At 52.1% G+C, this 22,124-nt stretch overlaps 1 protein-coding gene across 4 annotated transcripts in view; it reads right to left on the bottom strand.

The window, feature by feature from the left end:
• The window catches only part of ALPL (alkaline phosphatase, biomineralization associated), a 30,064-nt gene extending 11,337 nt beyond the window's left edge, over nucleotides 1–18,727 (bottom strand). The window contains exons 1-7 of one of the 4 annotated variants that reach the window (XM_087879052.1): nucleotides 18,597–18,727; nucleotides 13,453–13,583; nucleotides 12,314–12,434; nucleotides 12,045–12,164; nucleotides 10,621–10,736; nucleotides 5,906–6,080; nucleotides 1,115–1,290 (exon numbers count right to left, since the gene is read on the bottom strand). In XM_087879052.1, coding sequence (XP_087735178.1) covers nucleotides 1,115–1,290; nucleotides 5,906–6,080; nucleotides 10,621–10,736; nucleotides 12,045–12,164; nucleotides 12,314–12,380 — 654 coding nt within the window. In that variant the 5' untranslated portion in view covers nucleotides 12,381–12,434; nucleotides 13,453–13,583; nucleotides 18,597–18,727. Of the gene's footprint in view, nucleotides 1–1,114; nucleotides 1,291–5,905; nucleotides 6,081–10,620; nucleotides 10,737–12,044; nucleotides 12,165–12,313; nucleotides 12,435–12,648; nucleotides 12,743–13,452; nucleotides 13,584–14,254; nucleotides 14,416–18,596 lie in introns of those variants that run through there. The other 3 variants (XM_034404724.3, XM_034404725.3, XM_087879054.1) reach the window with 3 other exon arrangements.
• Between the last annotated feature and the right edge of the window lie 3,397 nt (nucleotides 18,728–22,124).

Raw genomic sequence — 22,124 nt, 5'->3', positions numbered from 1 at the left:
TAGAAGATCAGAGGTTGTTGGGTGGAACTGAGATCCAGTGTTTCTCTCCCTTTTGGTTTTGTTTTCTTTTGGTTTTTTTGCTTGACAGAAGATCAAACAGGTTGTCAGACTACGATGCTATCTCAAAATTAAATGAATTTCCAAACTGCCAATCTTTAAGGAAATCTTTCTTTAATTGAGCACAGCCACCGGATCATGACTCCGCGCGGACAAGACTGACCTTTTGCCCCCCAATCCCTCCCTTTCCGATCCCCAAATCTCTGCTTCTCATTGGCTATCTTCCAAGTCATTCTTCAGACTTCTTTTCCTCGTCATTTCCCAGGAATGTGCCCCCTCCCCTCATTTCCACGACAACCCGACTTCAAAGGGATTTGGCAGGCAAAAGTTTCAGAGTTTATCTCTTGCTCTCCTCTGCTCTCTATGCCAGCGTTGAAACGCTGACACAAGTGAGAGGGGAAGTCTCCATCCCATTCTCAGCTCCTGGGTTCAAAATGCAGCAAAGCAGACCCAGGCCCGGATCCTGAAGGGGCTTCTCATCAAAGAAGTCTGCTCACCAAAGCCTCCTTGCTGCAGACGGAGAACCGAAATGGAGAAGGAAGGGACCTCCCGTTGCTCAAACTGGGTGGGAACACCTGGCTCATCGTCTGTTTCCTTTTACCTGGATAAGTCCTGGGGGGGTATCTCCCTGGAGGATCTTCATCCAGGGAGCCCTCCAAGGAAGAGAAACGGCACTCTGGACCAGGGGTGAAATTCAGCAGGTTCCAACAGGTTCTGGAGAACCAGTAGCAGAAATTTTGAGTAGTTTGGAGAACCGGCAAATGCCACCTTTGGCTGGCCCCGCCCCCATCTATTCTCTGCCTCCCGAGTCCCAGCTGATCGGGAGGAAATGGGGATTTTACAGTATCCTTCCCCCAGGAGTGGGGAGGGAATGGGGATTTTGCAGTAACTTTCACCTGGAGTGGCGTGGGAATGGAGATTTTGCAGTATCCTTCCCCAGCCACACCCACCAAGCCACGCCACGCCCACAGAACCAGCAGAAAAAAAAATTTGAATTCCACCACTTGCAGCTCCCCTGCCCTAAATCGGCTTCCCTGGCCTCTCCCGCTGGACTCACCTCGATGTCTGGGATGTTTTCAAACAGCTGGTGAGCGATGTCTTTGCACCCCTGCTGAAGCGCTTCCGGGGGCATCTCATTGTCCGAATACCAGTCCCGGTCGGCCGAGTGCGCGTAAGCAGCACTCGGCGTGGCGTGGTTGACGCGGGTGGTGGTGACAATGCCCACAGATTTGCCTGCCGGTTGGAGGAAGAAAAGGCACATTAATCACCGCCACCACGGAGGGTATTGGGTCTTGTGGGCACAAAGGGCCCCTGGGAGGATGCTAGGCGCAGGCAGAGCTCCTGGGTTGCAGTGCCAAACTTTTTCTTGGCTGCTCAGCTAAATCTTTCTCTGCAAGGGGTTCAGCCTTTCCCAAAATTTATCAACTTGGCTGAACTGTTTTTTTTAAAAAAAAATTTAGCTAAACTTTGCACTGCTGGTGGTCTCGCTACAGTTCGCGCCCATGGAAAGGACAATGGGACTCTGTCCTCCCGTCGGCTCTTCCCCTCTCCCCCCCCCCCGCCTGTGGAAGCTGGAGGGGGAAAAAAAAAACCCGGACATTTATTGTGGTTACTGATTTTGACTCTCCATTACATGAAACTCTGAAGTAGACAGCTGGGCCCAATCTGGGCACTGAGAAGCATCAAACTCTTAACCTTTGAGCGCCAGTTAGTTAATAAGTCCCTGTTGGGCATTTAACTAGAGATTTAATATTTATCTCCCCTCTGAAATTTGGCTGTTTAGAGTGCACGGAATCCTGTTGAAAAAGTTTAAAAAAAAAAAAGCAAGCCGTGAATGAAATGTTTCTGATTATGCTTTTACCAGCAAAGAAAGTGAGAACTTTCCTTGTTACTGTGTTTCCCCAAAAATAAGACCTCCCTGAAAATAAACCCTCCCCTGAAAATATTTAAGTGCCTGCGCAGCTGGTCCCCGCCATTTCCTCTGGTTAGGGTTAGGGAGACAGAGCTGGAAATCAGGTAAGGCGGCAAGAGGAGCCCCGTCTTGCTCCACGCGCCCCAAAATAATAAGACCTCCCCGAAAATAAGGCCCAGCGTTTATTTTCGGGTTAAAAAAAATATAAAACAGGGTCTTATTTTCAGGGAAACATGGTAGATGGAAACTAAATGAAAGTAAAGTAAATGATAAAGTAAATTAGAGAAAAGTAAGATCATAAATGTTAGTACTGAAAATAATAAAATAATAAATAATCACAGTATTTTAATGTAAGAAGAAACTCAGCTTAAAAGCTTTTGGGTTATATTATTACTATTGTTACTATATCATTATTATTATTATTAGCTTTATGTCAACGTTGTAACAACGCTTTTTTGAGGGGGGGGGTCTTTTTTATTTGTAAATGGTATACCCTGACAATGCACTGTTTTTCAAAAAAAAGGCCAAGCACTTATTTCGGGGTTCAACCAAATATAAGACAGGGTCTTATTTTCAGGGAAACACGGTATCTTTTCGTAGCCTTGAGGAATTCCCTTGGTTCAGGCAGCCACGTTCTGGGAAGTTTGCTGGTCTGTGGCTTAGTGTCCTGTGGACCCCCTCCCCACGTTCTACAGGTTGTCGTGCCTTAATGTCACGCGTTAATGTAGCCAGAGGTGGCTTATTTAGCAAGCACGGTTCTGAGCCACATCCTTTAGCAACAGGAGAGCCTTTGCTGTTTTCACGCCAACATTGGAGGTGCTAAACTTTCTCCAGGGCGTATGATCTATTTTCTGCAAATCTTAATGCTTAGTTGGGAAAAGGGCCTCCTTCCCGATTTCGTTTTATCGAACGTCTCCAAGGTGCATACCATAAAAGGGAAGCCTCTATCACCAGGAACGTGAAGTAATTCCTCTGGAAATCTAAGAATACGTCTCTTTCAGGGATGGGCTGTTGGGGGTTCGCAGGGGTTCGGGAGAACCTCTAGCTAAGATTCTGTGCAGTTCGGAGAACCCCCAAATCCCTCTCCTGGCTGGCCCCGCCCACCCCTCCCCTCCCCTCGCAGGAGTCCCCATAAGTGTAGGGCATGCATGGAGGCTCGAGGAGGGTGAAAAACGGGCCTACCAGAAGTTCAAGAAGGCCGGAAACAGGCCCATTTCCGGCCTCCAGATGGCCTCCGGAGCCTGGGGAGGCCGTTTTCGCCCTCCTGGAGGCTTGAGGAAAGCCTCTGGAGCCTGGGGAGGGCTAAAACGCCCCCCCCATGGTGCAGGAAGCCAACTAGCCACACCCACCATGGCCACACTCACCCAGCAACTGGGCAGAGAACCCCTTGCTAAAATTTTTGAAGCCCACCCTTGGTCTCTTTCCTTTCCTGCTCAGCTGGATTGTACCATTCACCCGTGTGGATTTCACAGGCATCTCAGCGTATATAATGCCCCTTATTCTCATCCTTGGTTGTTTCCCTTGAGCCAATTACTTCCTTTCCAGCCTTTACTGGGAGCTATTAAGCAACAGCTTTCCAACTTCTGGCTTCAATCCAGCTGCTAATCTGGGATTCACCTAGCTGAGGGGTTAGCAACCTGCAGCTCTGGAGCCACATGTGGCTCTTTCACCCCTCTGCTGCGGCTCCCTGTCACTCAAAATATATGTCACACCCCTGCGACACCTGCCGGCACGCAATTTGTTGAGCTTTTCAAACCCCGGTAGGCCAACCATGGATAAATCCAAGAAAAGAAAAGTTTCAGAAGAAAACAGAACTACAAGGAATAGTTAGGCACGGGAAGGGTTTTGTGGCTCCCGGACGTTCTCTTTTCTGTGGGAAATGGGTCCAAATGGCTCTTCGAGTGTTTAAGGTCGCAGACCCCTGACCTAGCCGGAAAAGGGACACCCTGAAAATCTCCCCACCATTTTTGCAGCTTCTGCCATCACAATCGTCCTTTTCCAGCCTGACACCTGCTTGGTTTCCTCTTGCAAAGCTGGGGTCCCTTAATTTCAGAGTTAGATGGTGGTTAACCACAGGAACAGGCCGAGAACAAAGAGCTGCAGGGCAGGAAGCTGGGTGTAGAAGAGAAGTCGTGCGGGGATGAGACGAGCGTGCCGAAGCACCTGCTCCTCCCTTTCTCCTCTTGTGGGCAAGGATTTTCCCCACCTTCCCCCAGCGAGGCTGTGGGTTGAACCTCAGCCCTTCCTATCTGGGGCTGCTGCCACCAACTAGGGACGGATCCATCACGCAGCTCCGACGCCACCGAGCAAGGGCGCAAGGCCACGTTCCACACGTTGCCACTTTTTCCCGGCCCCAAGTTCAAGGCCATCCTCACCCCTCTGGAGGAAGGTCAACTTTTCTATCCTTCCTTCCGGTGTCTGGACCAATTTCCAAATTGAGCCTTTACGAGAAACCCTGCAAAGTTGGGCACTCTGGAACTTTCCCATTAGGGGAACTCCAAGGGCAGCCGAGGCTTGCCCGCAGACCGGGCAACTCTCTTCCGCTGTCTGAATGCTCTGCAGGCTTCCTTCGCCAGCCCGGCGCCCTCCAACCGATTGGATTTTGCTTTGCCTAAGCAAGCCACACTTCACCAGAAAGACAGCCGACAGAAGGAAGCAGACACGGCACTGAAATTGTGGGTGCAGACTTGACTGCCAGCCCCCCACCACTGGGATGTCTGGAGGCTGCTTCCGAGCCCCCAACCCCCTTTATCCAACAAACTTGGGCTTTAAGGCATCGGGGCTGTTCAGGCATCCCCTTTTCCCCCAAACCATCATCCACTCCCTTTCTTGCAGCCTTTGTCATCTCTAGCTCCAAAGCACGGGATATGTACGTGAGGCTCTTTGCACAACGCTCCTCCATGTCTTAGCCTTATTTGCCACTTCTTGGTGATTTCAAAACACAACACACCCAGGCAGGCAGGCAGGCACTCCATTGCATGGGCAAAAACAGCTGCCGAAGATGGTTTACAGTAACTTTTAAGGAAGTGCTTAAACCAGGGGTGAAATGCTACCGGTTCAGACCGGGTCGCCCGATCCGGTAGCGATGGCGGTGGGTGGTTCGGAGAACCGGTAGCAAAAATCACTGCCCACCTCCCCATGCTCAGCTGAGCCACGCAATCATCAGAGGCTTTTTAAAAAAAATTTAAAAAGCATGTTTTCTACAACCTCTTTGGCCTGAAGAAATGCTTTTAAACGTAAAAAAAAGGCCTCTGATGATCGCGCGGCTCAGCTGGGATCGTCAGAGGCTTTTAAAAGCATTTTTTCTACAACCTCTTCGGCCGAAAAAATGCTTTTAAAAGTAAAAAAAAAAGGCCTCTGATGATCGTGCGGCTCAGCTGGGATCGTCAGAGGCTTTTAAAAGCGTTTTTTCTACAACCTCTTCGGCCGAAAAAATGCTTTTAAAAGTAAAAAAAAAAAAAAAAGTTGGCCACACCCACCATCACATTACACACACCCCCACCAAGCCACACCCACAGAACCGGTAGTAACAAATTTTACATTTCACCACTGGCTTAAACCACTAGACTTTTTCACCGGGGCCCAGCACGTTCTACAGGCCCGTGAGAAACACCTTGGGACAGGAATACAAACATGCCAGGAGTCGATTTCCCCATCCTGTTTCCTGGTCAGCTGGCAGCGCCACCTCATCTTGAGGCAAGACGAGCCCAGCCATTTCAAAAGCCGATTGTTTATCAGACACCTTGTTGGCTGCCGACCAACTGGGAGCCGTCCGAGCACACCCCGTCCTCAAACTCTGAAGCTTTCGCAAGACCTTAAGTTCAACCCTTCTCCAGACCTCCATTCTCCCGTCACAGATACTCCTCAGGAAGGAACTTGCTAGACCGCCCATCCCGGGCTCTGCCACCCACCTCAAATCCATCTAGCTTTTCTCACCTGCTGCTTTCGCCCACTTGAGTATGGAGGTCACTTCGTTGCCGGCCGTCGTGTTGCATTGGGACCGCGTCACGGCTGCGCTGACCCCCAAGGTGCCTTCGTTGGCCTTCACGCCGCATAAGTAAGCAGTGGCAGTGCCCGCGCTATCCGGCACCTGTGCGTTGGTGTTGTAAGTCTGCCAAAAAAAAAAAGAATTGTAAAATGGTGGGCGATTCACCTGTAGGAACTGTTTCTTCCCATCACGGATACGGGAACGGCCGTGGGATATGGCTCCAGGTGCCAGCTCTTACAGATACTGTGTTTCCCTGAAAATAAGATCCTGTCTTATATTTGTTTGAACCCCGTAATAAGCGCTTGGCCTTGTTTTCGGGGAGATCTTACTATTTTGGGGCGTGTGAAGCTCTTGCCGTCTTACCAAGGATCCCGATACTCCCACGTTACACCTCTCCTGCGCGACTTGCATTAGTTGCCGGTTGCCCTCCGGGTGAGATTCAAGATGCTGGTATTAACCTATAAAGCCCTTCATGGCTTAGGCCTAGGATATCTGTCGGACCACCTGCAACCAGCATCGACTTCCCATCGACCGGTGCATTCCCACAGAGAGGGTCTACTCAGGGTGCCGTCGGCTAGACAATGTCGGCTGGCGACCTCCAGGGGTAGAGCCTTCTCTGTGGCCGCGCCCACCCTTTGGAATCGACTTCCCGTGGGTCTTCGGCTGGCCCTTGACCTTCGTACCTTCCGCCGTGAGCTTAAGACCTGGCTGTTTAAACGCCCTAGCCAGGACTGATGGGGTCTACTGTTTTAAATTGGTTTTTAGTCTGTTTTAATTTGTATTTATTGGGATTGTTTTGTTTGATGTAAGCCGCCCTGAGTCCTTCGGAGAGAGGGCGGCATATAAATCCAATAAATAATAATAATAATAATAATAATAATAATAATAATAATAATAATAATAATAATAATAATAATAATAATAAGTTAATCTTTAGTGAGATTCACAGCCTTTGAGGCTGGTTAATAGCTCAGCAGCTCTAGTCCTAACCAAGGACCTAGGAACTCTTAAGGTATCGTCGGAGGATGTAAGGTGGTTTTTTGGAGAGTCAAAATGTTCAAGTCCGGCAAATTTAGAATTTCTAAATAGCGGGGTAGCCCTTTGGGTATTGCTCCAAGGGCTCCGATTACAATCGGGACAACACACGATTTCTTTTTCCACAGTCGCTCAACTTCAATTTGCAAGTCCCGGTACTTTGTGATTTTTTTTCTTGCTGCTTATCTTCAATCCGTGCATCACCAGGTATTGCAATGTCAACGAACCATACTTTTTTTTTTCTTTTCAACTATTGTTATGTCAGGTGTGTTGTGGACCAAGTGCCTGTCAGTCTGAATCCTAAAGTCCCACAAGATCTTGAGTTTCTCATGCTCTAAAACTTTCTCAACCTGATGTTCCCAGTTATTATTATTATTATTATTATTATTATTATTATTATTATTATTATTATTATTATTATTATTTCCAGCTCTGTCTCCCTAACCCTAACCAGAGGAAATGGCCGGGACTGGCTGTGCGTGCATTTAAATATTTTCAGGAAGGGCTTATTTTCGGAAGACGGTTTATTTTACAGGGAGGGCTTATTATCAGGGGATGTCTTATTTTCACGGAAACACGGTACCAATTGGGGGGGCCTGAGCCTCTCCCCTCCTCAAACAGCTGTCAACAATTTTAATTTCTCCGATTGGCGTGGGTGGGTGGGTTTCCAGCTCTTTTCATTGCCCAATGAAGCTGGCTGCCAACGCTTGCCTTGGTAGTACAGTGGTTTAATGCACCCTGTAATTAACACAGCTGCCTGCAATTTCTGCAGGTTCGAATCTTACCAGGCTCAAGGTTGACTCAGCCTTCCATCCTTTCTAAGGTAGGTTAAATGAGGACCCAGTTTGTGGGGGCAATAAGCTGACTTCGTATAAATATACAAAAGTATGAAGGCTATTGCTTAGCGCATTGTAAGCCGCCCTGAGTCTCCGGAGAAGGGCGGCATATAAGTCAAATAAAAAATAAAATAAAAATAAAAATAAAAAATGGCCTAAGCTACGAAACCTGTCGGAACTCTGCCTAGTACCTGGTGTTCCAGGATTTTAACAAAAGATTGATATTAATATCCTCTCAATTCCTGTTCGTGGGACTTGGTGTGCGGACGGAGCGGCAAGAAATTGGCAAAGCAAGGCAAGGCAGGGGTTGCAAAATGTTCCTCCTTTGAGCAAGCAAGCGTGGCCTCGTCCATTGTGATAACCGCAGCTTTTAAAAGCCTGCAGGGAAGGGGAGTAGAAAGAAAGCCAAAATCGTAGGTGGGATATTTGATCGGGAAAGGGAGGTTGTTCTGTACCTCTGCTTTCTTGTGGCTCCCACCTGGTAAACTTTGCCGTTTCCATAATCCCATCCAAAAAAAAAAAAAAAGGGGTGGGGGGAATTTTGATCCACCAAGGGAAGTCTTGCGTGACTCTTCCCACAGATCAGCCAGAGGCAGCCTGGCTGTCATCGCTTAGGCAAGAAAAAAAATCCAAAAGTACACATATAGACTGGGTGAAACCAGGCTTCATAGCAGTAACTGCGAGAGGGATCTTGGAGTCTTAGTGGACAACCAGTTAAATATGAACCAAAAAGGCCAATGCAATCCTAAATTGCATTAACCAAGGGGTTCAATCAAGATCAAGGGAGGTACTAATACCACTCTATAAAGCCTTAGTAAGATCACACTTAGAGTACTGCATCTAGTTTTGGTCACCACACTATAAAAAAAGACGTTGGGACTCTAGAAAGAGTGCAGAGAAGAGCAACCAGGATGATGAGGGGACTGGAGGCTAAACATTAACAGATTAACAGAGTTGGAAGGGACCTTATAGGTCATCTAGTCCAACCCCCCGCTCAAGCAGGAGATCCTACACCATTTCTGACAGATGGCAGTCCAGTCTCTTCTTGAAAGTCTCTAGTGATGAAGCTCCCACAACTTCCGAAGGCAACTTCTGTTCCATGGGTTGATGGTTCTCACTGTCAGAAAGTTCCTCCTCATTTCTAGATTGAATCTCTCCTTGGTAAGTTTCCATCCATTATTTCTTGTCTGGCCTTCAGGTGCCTTGGAAAAAAGCTTGACCCCCTTCCTCCTCTCTGTGGCAGCCCCTCAAATATTGGAAGACTGCTATCCTGTCTCCCCTGGTCCTTCTCTTCATTAGACTAGCCAGGCCCAGTTCCTGCAACGGTTCATCGTATGTTTTATCCTCCAGTCGCCTAATCATTTTGGTTGCTCTTCTCTGCACTTTTTCTAGAGTCTCAACATCTTTTTTAAAAACATACAATGAACGGTTGCAAGAACTGGGCATGGCTAGTCTAGTGAAGGACCAGGGGAAACAGGATAGCCGTCTTCCAATATTTGAGGGGCTGCCACAGAGAGGAGGGAGGGGGGGTCAAGCTATTTTCCAAAGCACCCAAAGGCCAGAAAAAGGAATAACGGATGTGCTACCAAAAAGAGCCTTGGTAGCACAGTGGACTAATGCACTGTTATTAACATCTGCTACTTGCAATTTACTGCAAGTTCAAATCCCACCAGGCTCAAGGTCGACTCAGCCTTCCATCCTTTCTAAGGTGGGTAAAATGAGGACCCAGATTGTGGGGGCAATAACATGACTTTGTATAAATATACAAAAGTATGAAAGCTATTTTTTTTAAAAAAATTGATTTATATGCCGCCCTTCCCCGGAGACTCAGAGCGGCTTACAATGTGCTCAGCAATAGCCTTCATCCTTTTGTATATTTATACAGCTTATTGCCCCCACAACTGGGTCCTCAATTTACCTACCTTAGAAAGGATGGAAGGCTGAGTCAACCTTGAGCCTTGGCGAGATTCGAACCTGCAGTCATTGCAGGCAGCTGGTCTTAATAACCAGCTTAATAACAGGGTGCCTTAGACCACTGTACTACCAAGGCTCTGTACTACCAAGGCTATTGCTTAACGCATTGTAAGCCGCCCTGAGTCTCCGGAGAAGGGCGGCATATAAATTAAAGCAAAAAAATAAAAAAAAGGCAAAAAAAACCTGACCAAGGACCGGGCCTCCCATCCTAGTGCCATTTTAGGAGGGGAAAGAGCTGGGCGAAGGCTCGGAGAGGCTCCCACGGGGACCAGGGTGTGATGTTTGGTCTTTTAATCCACACCAGCCAGTCTTTAAGCACGTGATGGCAGAGCAACAGGTTCCTCGGGAGATTCCCAGGCGCCGATCCTGTGCCTTTTCGGTCTGTGACAGATTGGTAGACCCCGCCCTCTTTGTCTACCAAAGGTATCTTTTGTGTTTTGTGAGAAGCAGCCTCGACTTCCTTCAGGCTGCAGAAGTTTGGCATCTTGTGCCCGTGCGTTGCACGGGGGTTTTGCCTTCCGTCTGGTCCTCCAAAGCCACACCTTGGCAATCAGGTGTCTCTCTCTGTGTGTGATTGTTTTCCACTTAGGGAAATGAACTGCCGACACCGTGACATGAGCTAACCTTGGGGTTCCCGCTGCCCTACCAGCCTCTCCCTCTGGGCCGGGGTCCGTATGCGTCACCTGGAGCCTTGCCAACTTTTGGGGAGGTTTCCCGGGAACGGGTGAGGCATGAGGCTCGGAACTCTTCCTCTTTCGGCTTCCCTTCCTCCTCCACCCCGCAGCCGCCAGCCTGAAGAAAGACGGGCCCCTGCTTACCTTAGACAGGGCCACAAACGGAAAACGGTCCATTTCTAATACAGTTTCCTCCCCGGTTCTCTGCTGCAGCTGGCCCTTCAGGATACGAGCGGCCGTCACGGTGGAGATGCCCATCCCTGGCGCAGGAGAGCCTCGGTGAGTAATTGACCCCCACCAGTTAAGAGATCCCCAGAATGCCCCGGAAGCTGCCTCAGTTTCCCCATCCGGCTACGGCCGCATGGCAGCCCAGGACAGGGATGGGCTTCAAAAATTTTAGCAAGGCGTTTTTGCCCTCCCCAGGCTCCAGAGGCTTTTCTCGAGCCTCCGGGAGGGCGAAAATGGCCTCTCCAGGTTCCGGAGGCCATCTGGAGGCCGGAAAGGGGCCCATTTCCAGCCTTCCCGAACTTTTAGAAGGTTTTTCGCCCTCCCTGAGCCTCCACACGTACCCCACACTTATCTGCATCCAAAACGGGCTGCGTGGGGACTCCTGGGAGGGGCGGGATGGGGTGGGTGGGGCCAGCCAGGAATGGGATTTGGGGGCAGGTTCTCCGAACTGCACAGAATCTTAGCTAGGGGTTCTCCCGAACCCCTGCGAACCCCCAGCAGCTGACCCCTAGCCCAGGAGCAGTGGAGAAATCCAATTTTTTTTTACTACCGGTTCTGTGGGCGTGGCTTGGTGGGCGTGGCAGGATACTGCAAAATCCCCATTCCCACCCCACTCTGGGGCCAGCCAGAGGTGGTATTTGCCGGTTCTCCGAACTGCTCAAAATTTCCGCTACAGGTTCTCCGGAACCTGTCAGAACCTGCTAGATTTCACCCCTGGCCTAGGAGTCTCGGGGTCTCCCCGAAAGGCCAGCTGAAGAAACTCAGCCATGACGTCCCTCGAGAACTTTTGTAATGCCCCAAAATGTCCTCCATTCCAGTCTGCTTGCGGGGTGGGAGGGCGCATTCACCTGACGGCCATTTCCACAAGCTGTGTGGAAGGCTCTCTCTCTCTCTCTCTCTCTCTCTCTCTCTCTCTCTCTCTCTCTCTCAGCCCAGCCCACCTCACCGGGTTGTCGTCGTGGGGGGAAAAAAAAGAGGAGGGGAAACTACGCTCGTCGCCTCAAGTTGTTTATAAAAAATAATAAAAAGCAGAATAATTTTTTAAAAAATGTTTAGGACAGTTTCTCTTGGAGGACCCTTCTCTCTTCTGGGGGGACTTCCCCCCTCCTCCCCTCCATTCCTTCACACGTCTTCCCTTCCCCACATCCAGGTGCCAAAGGGAAGATTAATTAGCGTGTCCTCCTTAATCACCTTCTTTGCACAGCTGCCCAGTGGGTTGAACAAAGGGAGGGAAGGCAGAGCCCGAAAGGGGCCGGTGAAAACAGCCAAGAGGCCGATCACCCTTCTCGGGCTGGCCTGGGACTAAGGAGAGGCAGACTCCGCCATCTTGCAGCACCCACCGTCTCCGAGGAAGAGGATGATGTTCTTGGCCACGTTGGTGTTTAGCTTTTGAAGGGTCAAGGCTCTCTTCAGAGTCTCCTGAGCCTGGAGCCGCCAGTACTGAGGATCCTTCTCCTTTTCTGCAATGGGAGAGGGGGGAAAGGAAGTGGGTAATAGCACCCCAATTACATGTACCCCCCTCACACACACACCCTTGATGGACAAAGCTTCTGCTCGGCAGCCTCTTTCCCCAGGCCTGGCCGAGCACCCAGCAAACCTCCTCGCTTACCTGGGACCATGAAGGAGAGGGATGCCTGCGCCAAGAAGGGGAACAGCAGTAGCAGAAGAGGCTTCATTGCGAGGTCTCAGGGAACCGGTTTCCCCAGCACGGGAAAAAAATCCTCCGCGTCCTGCAAGGGGTACAGGGACATCCCCATCAGCCACAGAGATCAGGACGATCCCTTAAATGTGAGCCAGCTGTGAGCGGCGGCAGCCAAAAAAGGCAATAGCGATAGCACTTAAGACTTATATACCGCTTCATAGTGCTTTTACAGCCCGCTCTCTAAGCGGTTTACAGCGTCAGCCTCTTGCCTCCCAAACAATCTAGGTCCTCGTTTTACCCACCTCGGAAGGATGGAAGGCTGAGTCAACCTTGAGACCTGTCAGGATCGAACTGCTGGCAGCGGGAATGCAGAGTTAGCCTGTAATACTGCATTCTAACCACTGGGAGGGAAGGAAGGAAGGAAGGAAGGAAGGAGGATGGAAGGAAGGAAGGAAGGAAGGAAGGAAGAGGAAGGAAGGAAGGAAGGAAGGAAGAAGGAAGGAAGGAAGGAAGGAAGGAAGGAAGGAAGGAAGGAAGGAAAATAGAAATAGTACTTAGACTTATATACCACTTCACAGTGCTTTATAGCCCTCTCTAAGCAGTTTACAGAGTCAACATATATTGCCCCCAACAATTTGGGTGCTCATTTTACACACCTCGGAAGGATGGAAGGCTGAGTTAACCTTGAGCCCTGTCAGGATCGAACTGCTGGCAGTGGGAATGCAGAGTTAGCCTGCAATACTGCATTCTAAAAGGAAGGAAGGAAGGAAGGAAGGAAGGAAGGAAGGAAGGAAGGAAGGAAGGAAGGAAGGAAGGAAGGAAGGAAGGAAGGAAGGAAGGAAGGAAGGAAGGAAGGAAGGAAGTGCACTTATTTATTTATTGGTTCGATTTATATGCCGCCCTTCTCCAGAGACTCGGGGCGGCTTACAATGTGTTAAGCAATAGCCTTCATACTTTTGTATATACCTGCTTAGTAGGGCTTTCGGCCCCCACTAAGTGGTGTTCTTAGACTTATATACCACTTCACAGTGCTTTTGCAGCCCTCTCTAAGCAGTTTGCAGAGTCAGCCTCTTGCCCCCAACAATCTGGGTCCTCATTTTACCCACCTCAGAAGGATGGAAGGCTCAGTCAACCTTGAGCTGGGTGAGATTCGAACTGCCGAACTGCAGCTAGCAGTCAGCTGAAGTAGCCTGCAGTACTGCACTCTAACCACTGCGCCACCTCGGCTCTTATCAATCTATTGTATAAACAGAAGCATAGAATAAAAAAAAAAAAAAAATCACGTGAAGTATGAGTACCGCTTTAGAAATCCTTAGTAAAGACCACACCTGGAATGCCGCGTTCCATTTTGGTCACCGCATTACCAAAAATAAAAATAAAAATGTTGAGACTTTAGAGAAAAAGTGCAGAGAAGAGCCACTAAGATGATTAAAGGCCCCAGAGACTAAAACGTACGAAGAACAGTTGCAGGAACTGGATAGGGCCAGTCTAGAGAAAAGAAGGAGTAACTGGGGGACGGATGGACGGACGGGACATGATAGCAGTGTCTATATATATATAGATTCTGGGCTTTTTTCTTTTCTAACAGCTAGCAAGCTCTTCCTGCTAGGTGGGAGACCTAAATAGATCTATTTCTAGCTCGTTTGCTTTCATCAGTAGGCCACACCCATCTCTTATGTATCCTCCCTGTAAATTTTCTTACTTCTTCGTAGGGTTTATGTGTGTTTTTCTTCTAGCCAGATTTTCCTGTCTAGAAGGATATATATATATTTAATTTGATTTATATGCCGCCCTTCTCCGGAGACTCAGGGCGGCTTACAGTGCGTTAAGCAATAGCCTTCATCCTTTTGTATATTTTATACAAAGTCAGCTTATTGCCCCCACAAACTGGGTCCTCAATTTGCCTACCTTAGAAAGGATGGAAGGCTGAGTCAACCTTGAGCCTGGCGAGATTCGATCTTACTTTAATTGCAGACAGCTGGTGTTAAATTACAGTGCTTCTGTCTGTTGAGCTATCCAGGCTCCCCAATTTGAGAGGCTGCCACAAAGAAGAGGAGGGGGTCAACCAGAAGGCAAGACAAGAAACGATGGATGGAAACGCATCAAGGAGAGAAGCGACCTGGAATCCGAGGAGAAACTTCCTAACAGGGAGCACAATTAACCGGTGGAACAGCTCGCCACTAGGAGTTGTAAGGAGCTTCCATCATTGGAGGTTTTTTTTAAGAAGAGACGGGACAACCACCTATCTGAAATGGGATAAGAGTCTTGTGCTTGAGCACGGGGTTGGACTAGAAGACCTCCAAGGTCCCTTCCAGTTCTATTCTGATTAACAGCAAGAGACGCGTGGGCAAGTCTCTATTGGAAAAGCTGCAGGAGGAGAAAAACATGCCTGCCTGCTGCTGAGGCTCTCTACACTCCCCCACTATTTATTTATTTATTTATTTATTTATTATATTTCTATACCGCCTTTCTCCCATAGGACTCAAGGCGGTGTACAGTCAAGAAAAATACACACACAATACCCACCCACCCCCCAGCTGTAGCACCAGGATTTCTTTCCGGGAGAAAATTGCAGGCCAGGCCTCGGTGGCTGGCAGCCCCCTAACCCTGCCTTGGGCTGACGTGCGGTTTCAGCTCAGCTTCCTGTGTCTTGCTTCACGGGGAGCACTTCCTTGAAAGGTTGCGGGGGGGGGGTGTCAGGTGCTGCAACAGCTGCCTCCTGGGGAAGCAATCTCCCTTTGGCTTCCAAGAAAAGGACAGCCATTAACCCCTCGGGCAAGCTTGGAGCTGAAGAAAAGGGTGGAGGAACGGGGTGGGGGGGCTTTAGAACCTTTGGGCCCCCTCCCCTCCTCACCCGTAGAGGAGAAGGGAAGGGAGCTTTTGAGCTTATCTTTGGAGCCCATCGAAGGGCGGACCTGGAAAAAGCCGTCGAGCCCTCACGGCTTGCACGGGGAGAGCGCCAAGGGAGTTCAGAGTCATAATCTGGAATGGAAATCTCAAAAAACCGAACAAAATAAAACCCGAGCTCGGTCAACCGCCTCCGTATCTTCATCACCAAGACGGCCGCATGGTTTGTTCAACTCAAAAAGAAGCTTAAATTCCCTCTCGGTCTTTTGCAACGCAAAAAACCCAAGTTGGCGTCTTTAAGATAAAGGATCCCCTCGCGCATACGTGCTAGTCGTTCCCGACTCTAGGGGGCGGTGCTCATCTCCGTTTCAAAGCCAAAGAGCCAGCGCTGTCCGAAGACGTCTCCGTGGTCATGTGGCCGGCGTGACTCGACACTAAAGGCGCACGGAACGCTGTTCCCTTCCCACCAAACGTGGTCCCTATTTTTTTCTACTTGCATTTTTTTTTTTTTTACCTGCTTTCGAACTGCTAGGTTGGCAGAAGCTGGGACAAGTGACGGGAGCTCACCCCGTGATGCGGCGCTAGGGATTCGAACCGCTGAACTGCCGACCTTTCGATCGACAAGCTCGGCGTCTTAGCCACTGAGCCACCGCCTCCCTAATCTTTCGTCGGGATGTAAAACTCGCGAGACCGGGCAGAACCAAGCCAAGGAAGTTGCCAGAGCAAGACAAGCTTGTCCAGATGGCCGCAGGTGAGACTGTCCAACTGGACAAAGAGCTGAGGAGAGGCCTGGACGGTCTTGGTTGGAGGAACTGGCGCTCTTCGCCGATTTCGGCCAACAAGGCCCCACACCTCATCTTGGCTGATGCAGGCTCCCGAGGAAAATGTTCCGGAGAGGAGCTCCAACAAAGCGAGAGAGAGTTTGGGATGCAGCTCTCCTCCCTCACAACCACTTGTGATTTTCCACACACACCCCTCCAATCTCCTTTTTGTGCATCCGGACGGCCACACGAATCTTTCCCAGCGGGCTGGGCTGCCCGAGAGAGAAGCAGCCTCCCTCTCTGCCTGTCCCAGTCCCTTCCTTGCAAAATCCTCTCTGGGAGGGCCTTGGCTTCCACTCCGCCACCCGCGTGTGGGGCAAAGCGGCTTTCTCTCTCCCCCCCCCCCGTAAGCCTCTCTTTGCTGCCACTAATTCTCTGGGATTATTCCCCTGAGCGCCGTTGAATCCATCAAATGCGCTTAAGAGAAATCCAGAGCCTTTGGCAGGCAGGCAGGCCTGAAGCCAATTCAGCCTCCCCCCCCCCTCTCGCCTCCGCCCCAGTAAAGAAAGAGCCGGATGGAGGCATTTCCCAGGCCGCTTGGCACCTGGGCTGGCCGGAGCAGCTGCTATGCCTCTGCCCATATGCACCATCCTGCCTTAGCAGCTACAGAAAGCAGGGGACGGGGGCGGCCGAGCCAGCCCCCATAAGCAGGATCTGGGGGCTTCCTCTGCAGGACAGAGATGGAGTTTTTGGAAAGAGAGACTGTTGTGCCGCCATCCTTCCTAGCAGGGTTTCTTTGCCCTCGTTGCCTAGAGACGGGAGCCAGTCTGGGCAACCCAATCTGCCCACCGCCGGCCTTCAGGGGCTCCAGCTCGGGGATCTCCTGCAACAGGGAAGAGCATCTCGGAAGTGGAAGGACATCCTCCCCGTTCCGGGGTCTTGCAACACATAGGGAGCTGCAGTGGGTGAAACTGATTCTCTCGCCTTGCTCCAGGAGCCCCTGCTTCCCGCTGGACGGAGGCAGCCAGCAGAGGTAAACCTCACGGCCCACATGCCATGTTCTCGAAGAAGGACCATCAGCCGTGCTTTGGCACCACTGCCGGCCTTGTTCCCTTGCCTCCTTCCCTGGCAAGGCGGGCCGTGCGAGACTCACTCCGGGCAGGGCTGGCCCAGTTGGCGTGGGGGAGCTGCTTTGAGAAAGTCCCCCCAGGCATCGTTGTAGGCACGGAGTGACCTTAGGCGACGTGGCCTAAGGAGAGGGGAGGGGGGTACTCTTTGGATTGGGGAGCCAGGTAGAAAGAGCTGAGAAGGAAGTGGGGGGAAGCAGCCAGACGGACGCTGATTTCATGGGCCACTTTTTTGAGCTTTCTCTTTGCTCCGTGGCGTCCCTCTTGTAATCCCAGGGAGGGGGGTCCTTTCTCTAGCTGGGGGGGAGGGGGAGGGAGAGGGGGATTCTCGCTGCTCTGGGGGTGCAGCTGTAGCTCAGCTCGAGAGGATCCTTTTCTGCTTCCCTGCCCACAAAAGAGGCACAACAGGCTGGCCTGTGATTGTGCATTCGGGGGAACCCCTTCCTCTTGGCTCGCTCTGCCGCCTTGAATCGGCAACAGGTGTGGTCCTTTGCCTGCCTTGTGAGTGGCATTTGGCAAGGCTGGCTAATTCTCAGGTGAATGCAGAATCTCTTGGCTTCTTCCTATGGGGGGAGGGGGGAATCCACTCTGCTGCTCCTTCTGCCCCCTCCCTCCCACCACCTGCTCTCTGCCATCCTTCCTCACCCAAGTTCCTTTTAAGATTTGCACACCTGCCCCGCACGCCTCCCTGCCCGCGGCGGCTGGCACCCTGGCACGGGCTGCGATTATTGGGGGCTCCAGTCCAGGCCCTCCTTCACTGGGACACTCAATTCAGTCCGTCCGTCCGTCCCCCTGCCACCACCACCCCCTCGGGAGCTTGCGAAGGACAAAAGCTCTCGCTGCCCGGCCAAGGGAGCTGCTTTGGCCAAATTGCCTGGCGTTGCCCGGGAGCCTCGCTCCCACTTGCCTGGCACTGATTCTGGATGCCAGCCATGGGCAGTTCTGCCCCCAAAGGTGGGGGTGCTTTCTGGGGAGAGCAGAATCCTAATTGGGGGGGGGAGAGAAAGGGGGAGTCTCTGGAGCCTCCCTTCCCTGAACAACCCAAGCTGAGCGCCCTGCCAAGGGATTCACGGGAGGGTACCCCCAAAATTGTGCCGCTTGGAAGCTGCAGGGTGGGATGGGATGAGGGGGGGGGCGGCCAAAATAGCCCCGTTGCTTTCTAGTCTCGATGAAAAGTAGCGATCGGGGTCTTCTTCGCAAAGCCGGTGTGGCCGCATGGAGCTGGCATCTTTTTGGCACCGCTGAGCCTCGGGATGGGGTGGGGTGGGGGGGGCTGAACTGAAGCAGCCAAAAGTACCCCCCCTCCCCTCGACACACGAGATTCCCCGGTTCCCCGCTCCCTTCTTCCCCGGGGCGAGGGGCGCCCTTCCTCCGAAGCCCGCCTGGCTTTGACCAGCTTCGCCCTCTGCCCCATCCTCCGTGCCATCCTTCGGGAGCCCAGCCAAGCAAGATCGTCGGGGTGAGAGTGGGGTGGGTGGGTGGGAGAGGGAGGGAGGGCAAAGCGGGGTCCCTCACCTGCCTCTCCGCGTCTTCTGCCTCCGCTCCGGCCCCGTCGGTCTCCCGGGCAAGCTGCAGGGTCCGGCGGGGCTTTTTAAAGCGAGAGGCAGAGGAGGGAGGCGGGGAAGGAAAGGGAAGGCAGGCTCCCCGGCGCGCCCCCCCCCCAACTCCCCGCCTTGGCTCCCCGAGCCCGGAGAAAGTAACGCTGCCCCCTGCCGGCCACTGCACCGCCGCCACCGCCGCCTCTCTTTCCCCGACGGCCGCGGAAGGGCTACTGCCCTAAAGAGGAGCCCTTGGCCGGCGGGGGTCGCTGGACGGGCGAAGTGGGGGGGCAGCTTTAGCTCAGCGGAGGCTAGGAGGCTCAGTGGCTAAGACGATCAGCAAGGTCGGCGGTTCGAATCCCTAGGATAGGATAGGGCCTCCTGCGTGAGCAGAGGGTTGGGCTAGATGACCTCTAAGGTCCCTTCCAACTCTGTGATTGTTATTATCCCTCGGGGATCGCGGCCGCTGCCCTTCCCGGCGGACTCCTGTGGGGACCTCCGGGGTGCGCGCCTCCGACGGGATCGGCCAGCCTCCATAAAGAATTCGCTTCGGTTGTGCCGAATTTTACCTCTTAACAGGAAGAGTTTTCTTCCCGGATCTGACAGGAGGAACTCCTTTCCCAAAAGGGGGTGGGGGGGGGACTCCCCGATTTATTAGGATCGCATGGGGCAAGGCTGGGCTGTCCCTCTCCCATCCATGCCTGCTTTTTTTTTTATTTTTTATTTTTGATTTATATGCCGCCCTTTATAAGCCCCGGAGACTCAGGGAGGCTTACAATGCGCTAAGCAATAGCCTTCATTCTTTTGTATATTTATACAAAGTCAGCTTATTGCCCCCACAAACTGGGTCCTCAATTTACCTACCTTAGAAAGGATGGAAGGCTGAGTCAACCTTGAGCCTTGGCGAGATTTGAACCTGCAGTAATTGCAGGCATCTGGTCTTAATAACCAGCTTAATAACAGGGTGCCTTAGACCACTGTACTACCAAGGCTCTTTTTCTGACCGGGGATCCTTTTCTCGCACCGTAAAAATCCAGCAAAAGGAAAAATCGGCCCCTTCCCGCCCCCCCGCCCGCTTTGGATGCCGTGCGTGGTGAAATAACGGGCAGCCCCTCCCTTCGCCTCCGCGGCGCAAAAGTTTGCCGGGTGCAGCGCTGCGCTCTCGCCAGAAGGGGGCAGCCTTGGCCAAGAAACAGTAGAAACAGGCTAGTCTGCGGAGAGGCGGGGCTTTCCTGCGCTACTCCAGCAGCTGAGCGGAGCTGAGTGGCGAGCGGGCGCTGAGAGATGCCGGCCAAGGGTCTCGGCCAATCGTTGGGGGGGGGGGCAAATGGCAAGGGAGGCGCTGATCACCGGCGGGGTTTTCTTGAAGCGCAGAGTTGGAAGGGACTTTGAAGGTCATCTAGTCCAACCCCCTGCTCACAAGCAGGAGATCTATGCTAGGGATTCGAACCGCCGACCTTTCTGATCGACGAGCTCAGCGTCTTAAGCCACTGAGGCCACCTAGCCAGGCTCTTCCGTGGCTCTTCCGTTGGGCCAATCGTTGGTCGGATGAAAGTAGGTGAGAGATTCTTGAAAAGGTCTGCAAGGGGATTTTGTTTTGGCTTCACCAGGATGGGAAGTGTGCCAGCTTGGGCGTCTGCTTTCGCGGGACCTTGGGCATATTTCCGTGCCCAAGGCTGCAGGGCACAGCCTCCCTGGCCGCTGCAACACAACCGGCAGACTTTGACCCTGGAGCCAAAGCTGTGCTCTAGGCATGCGCACACTCCCCCCCCCCAGCCCCAGCCCTGCAAGGAAACGATCAGAAGTTGCCAGTCCGGAAAGGAGAAAATGCCAGCCCGCGGCTGCACAGCTGTAAAAACAAGAGCGAGCTAAACATTAGCCCGGTGAGAAAACAACAGCTGTGTCCTTTCAACACAGAGAGAGAGAGAGAGCACACACTGCACCAAGAAATGCTCCCTCCGCAGCGGCAATTCCTGCTTCCAGGGAGAGATTGGAGGGTCCTGCTTGCCTGCCTGCCCCCCTCCCCTCCATCCAGGCTGGGGAGACGGTTGCAGCATTCAGCCTGCGTAGGCAAAAGGCACCAGGTTTTCCAGAAGGAAAGACGTTTTCCTATCTGCCAGGCGTGGAGAAAGATTATGGAGGGCTTCGGACAACTACGGTTGTCTTGAGATATATACCTGACTAAGTGGCTCAAATGGCTAAGACGCTGAGCTTGTCGATCAGAAAGGTCGGCCGTTTGGAGGTTCGAACCCCTAGTACGGGTTTCCTGCGTGAGCAGGGGGTTGGACTAGATGTCCTCCAAGGTCCCTTCCAACACTGTTAAAAAGAATGAAATCACATAAGGGCTTGAGGTTTCTGCAGGTTCGTCTTTGCAAGCCCCTGGGTCTCGGTCTTACCCACTGCACCCGCTGGCACTCTCCTTGCCAGCTCACCTTTCCTTCTCTGGGTTTGAACATCTGGATCCCGAAATAGGGGCAGCAGATATGGGGGGGGGAAGTTTGGCGCTTTGGAGGGCTTTTATGATTGTGCCATTGGGACAGAACCGGCTGGAGTCGTGCCAGTGTCCAGAAATGGGGTAGGTCCCACAGGAGGGCACTATTCGGGGAGGGGGCAGATTTGAGAACCAGACTGCATCTCCCATCATCCTTGACTGCAGCTGAAATGGGGGGGTGCAACCCTGGCTCAGGAGGCGCTGTTTGGGTCCACCGATGCCTTCTTGGCAGCCAAACAGCTGAGCCCAGTTCGAGCCCCCCAGCAGGCTCCTGCCAAGAGGAAGAGATCTGGGCTGGATGAGGGACAGTTTAGCTGCATGCAAGGAGGGTCCCCTTGCCAGGCTGCCAGGGAAGTCTTTGGGTCTGTTCCAGTGGGGAAATCCAATTTTTTTTTTACTACCGGTTCTGTGGGCGTGGCAGGGGAAGGATATTGCAAAATCCCCATTCCCTCCCCACTCCTGGGGGAAGGATATTGCAAAATCCCCATTCCCTCCCCACTCTGGGGCCAGCCAGAGGTGGCATTTGCCAGTTCTCCAAACTGCTCAAAATTTCCGCTACCGGTTCTCCAGAACCTATCAGAACCTGCTGGATTTCAGGTCTGTTCCCAGAGTCCCCCTTCAGATAGGGGGGGGTGGATGGGGGGGAAATATCTCCTTCCCAAAACAGTCAGACCGAGCAAAAGCTTTTTCCCCCGGGGCCGCCTCCTTGCCCGTTTCCCACCCCCAGGGCCCGTCACAGGATGGGAGGCGGCCTTGCACAAACTTCCTTCCAGGAGGGTAACAATGCCAAACTGTTTCAAGGAAAAAGGAAGGAAATTTCAGAAGTTGCCCTCAAGTCTGCAAGCCACCAAACGGTTCGGATGGATTTTAAATTTCGGGGCGGCCTTTGTGATGAGCTGCCCTGGCGTTTTATCCTGAGAACCCAGACCCTGCTTGGGGTGGGGGGGGGCTGGAGCTCCCGCCCCGGCAGGGCTTGGGAGATCCGGTGGGAATCCAGCCTGTCTCTAAACCATT

This window comes from Pantherophis guttatus, chromosome 15 (assembly GCF_059756535.1).
Source record: "Pantherophis guttatus breed Tessera chromosome 15, ASM5975653v1, whole genome shotgun sequence".
NCBI lineage: Eukaryota > Metazoa > Chordata > Lepidosauria > Squamata > Colubridae > Pantherophis > Pantherophis guttatus.
Note: the sequence above shows the minus strand (reverse complement) of the source record. Positions and strands in the feature narration are given on the sequence as shown.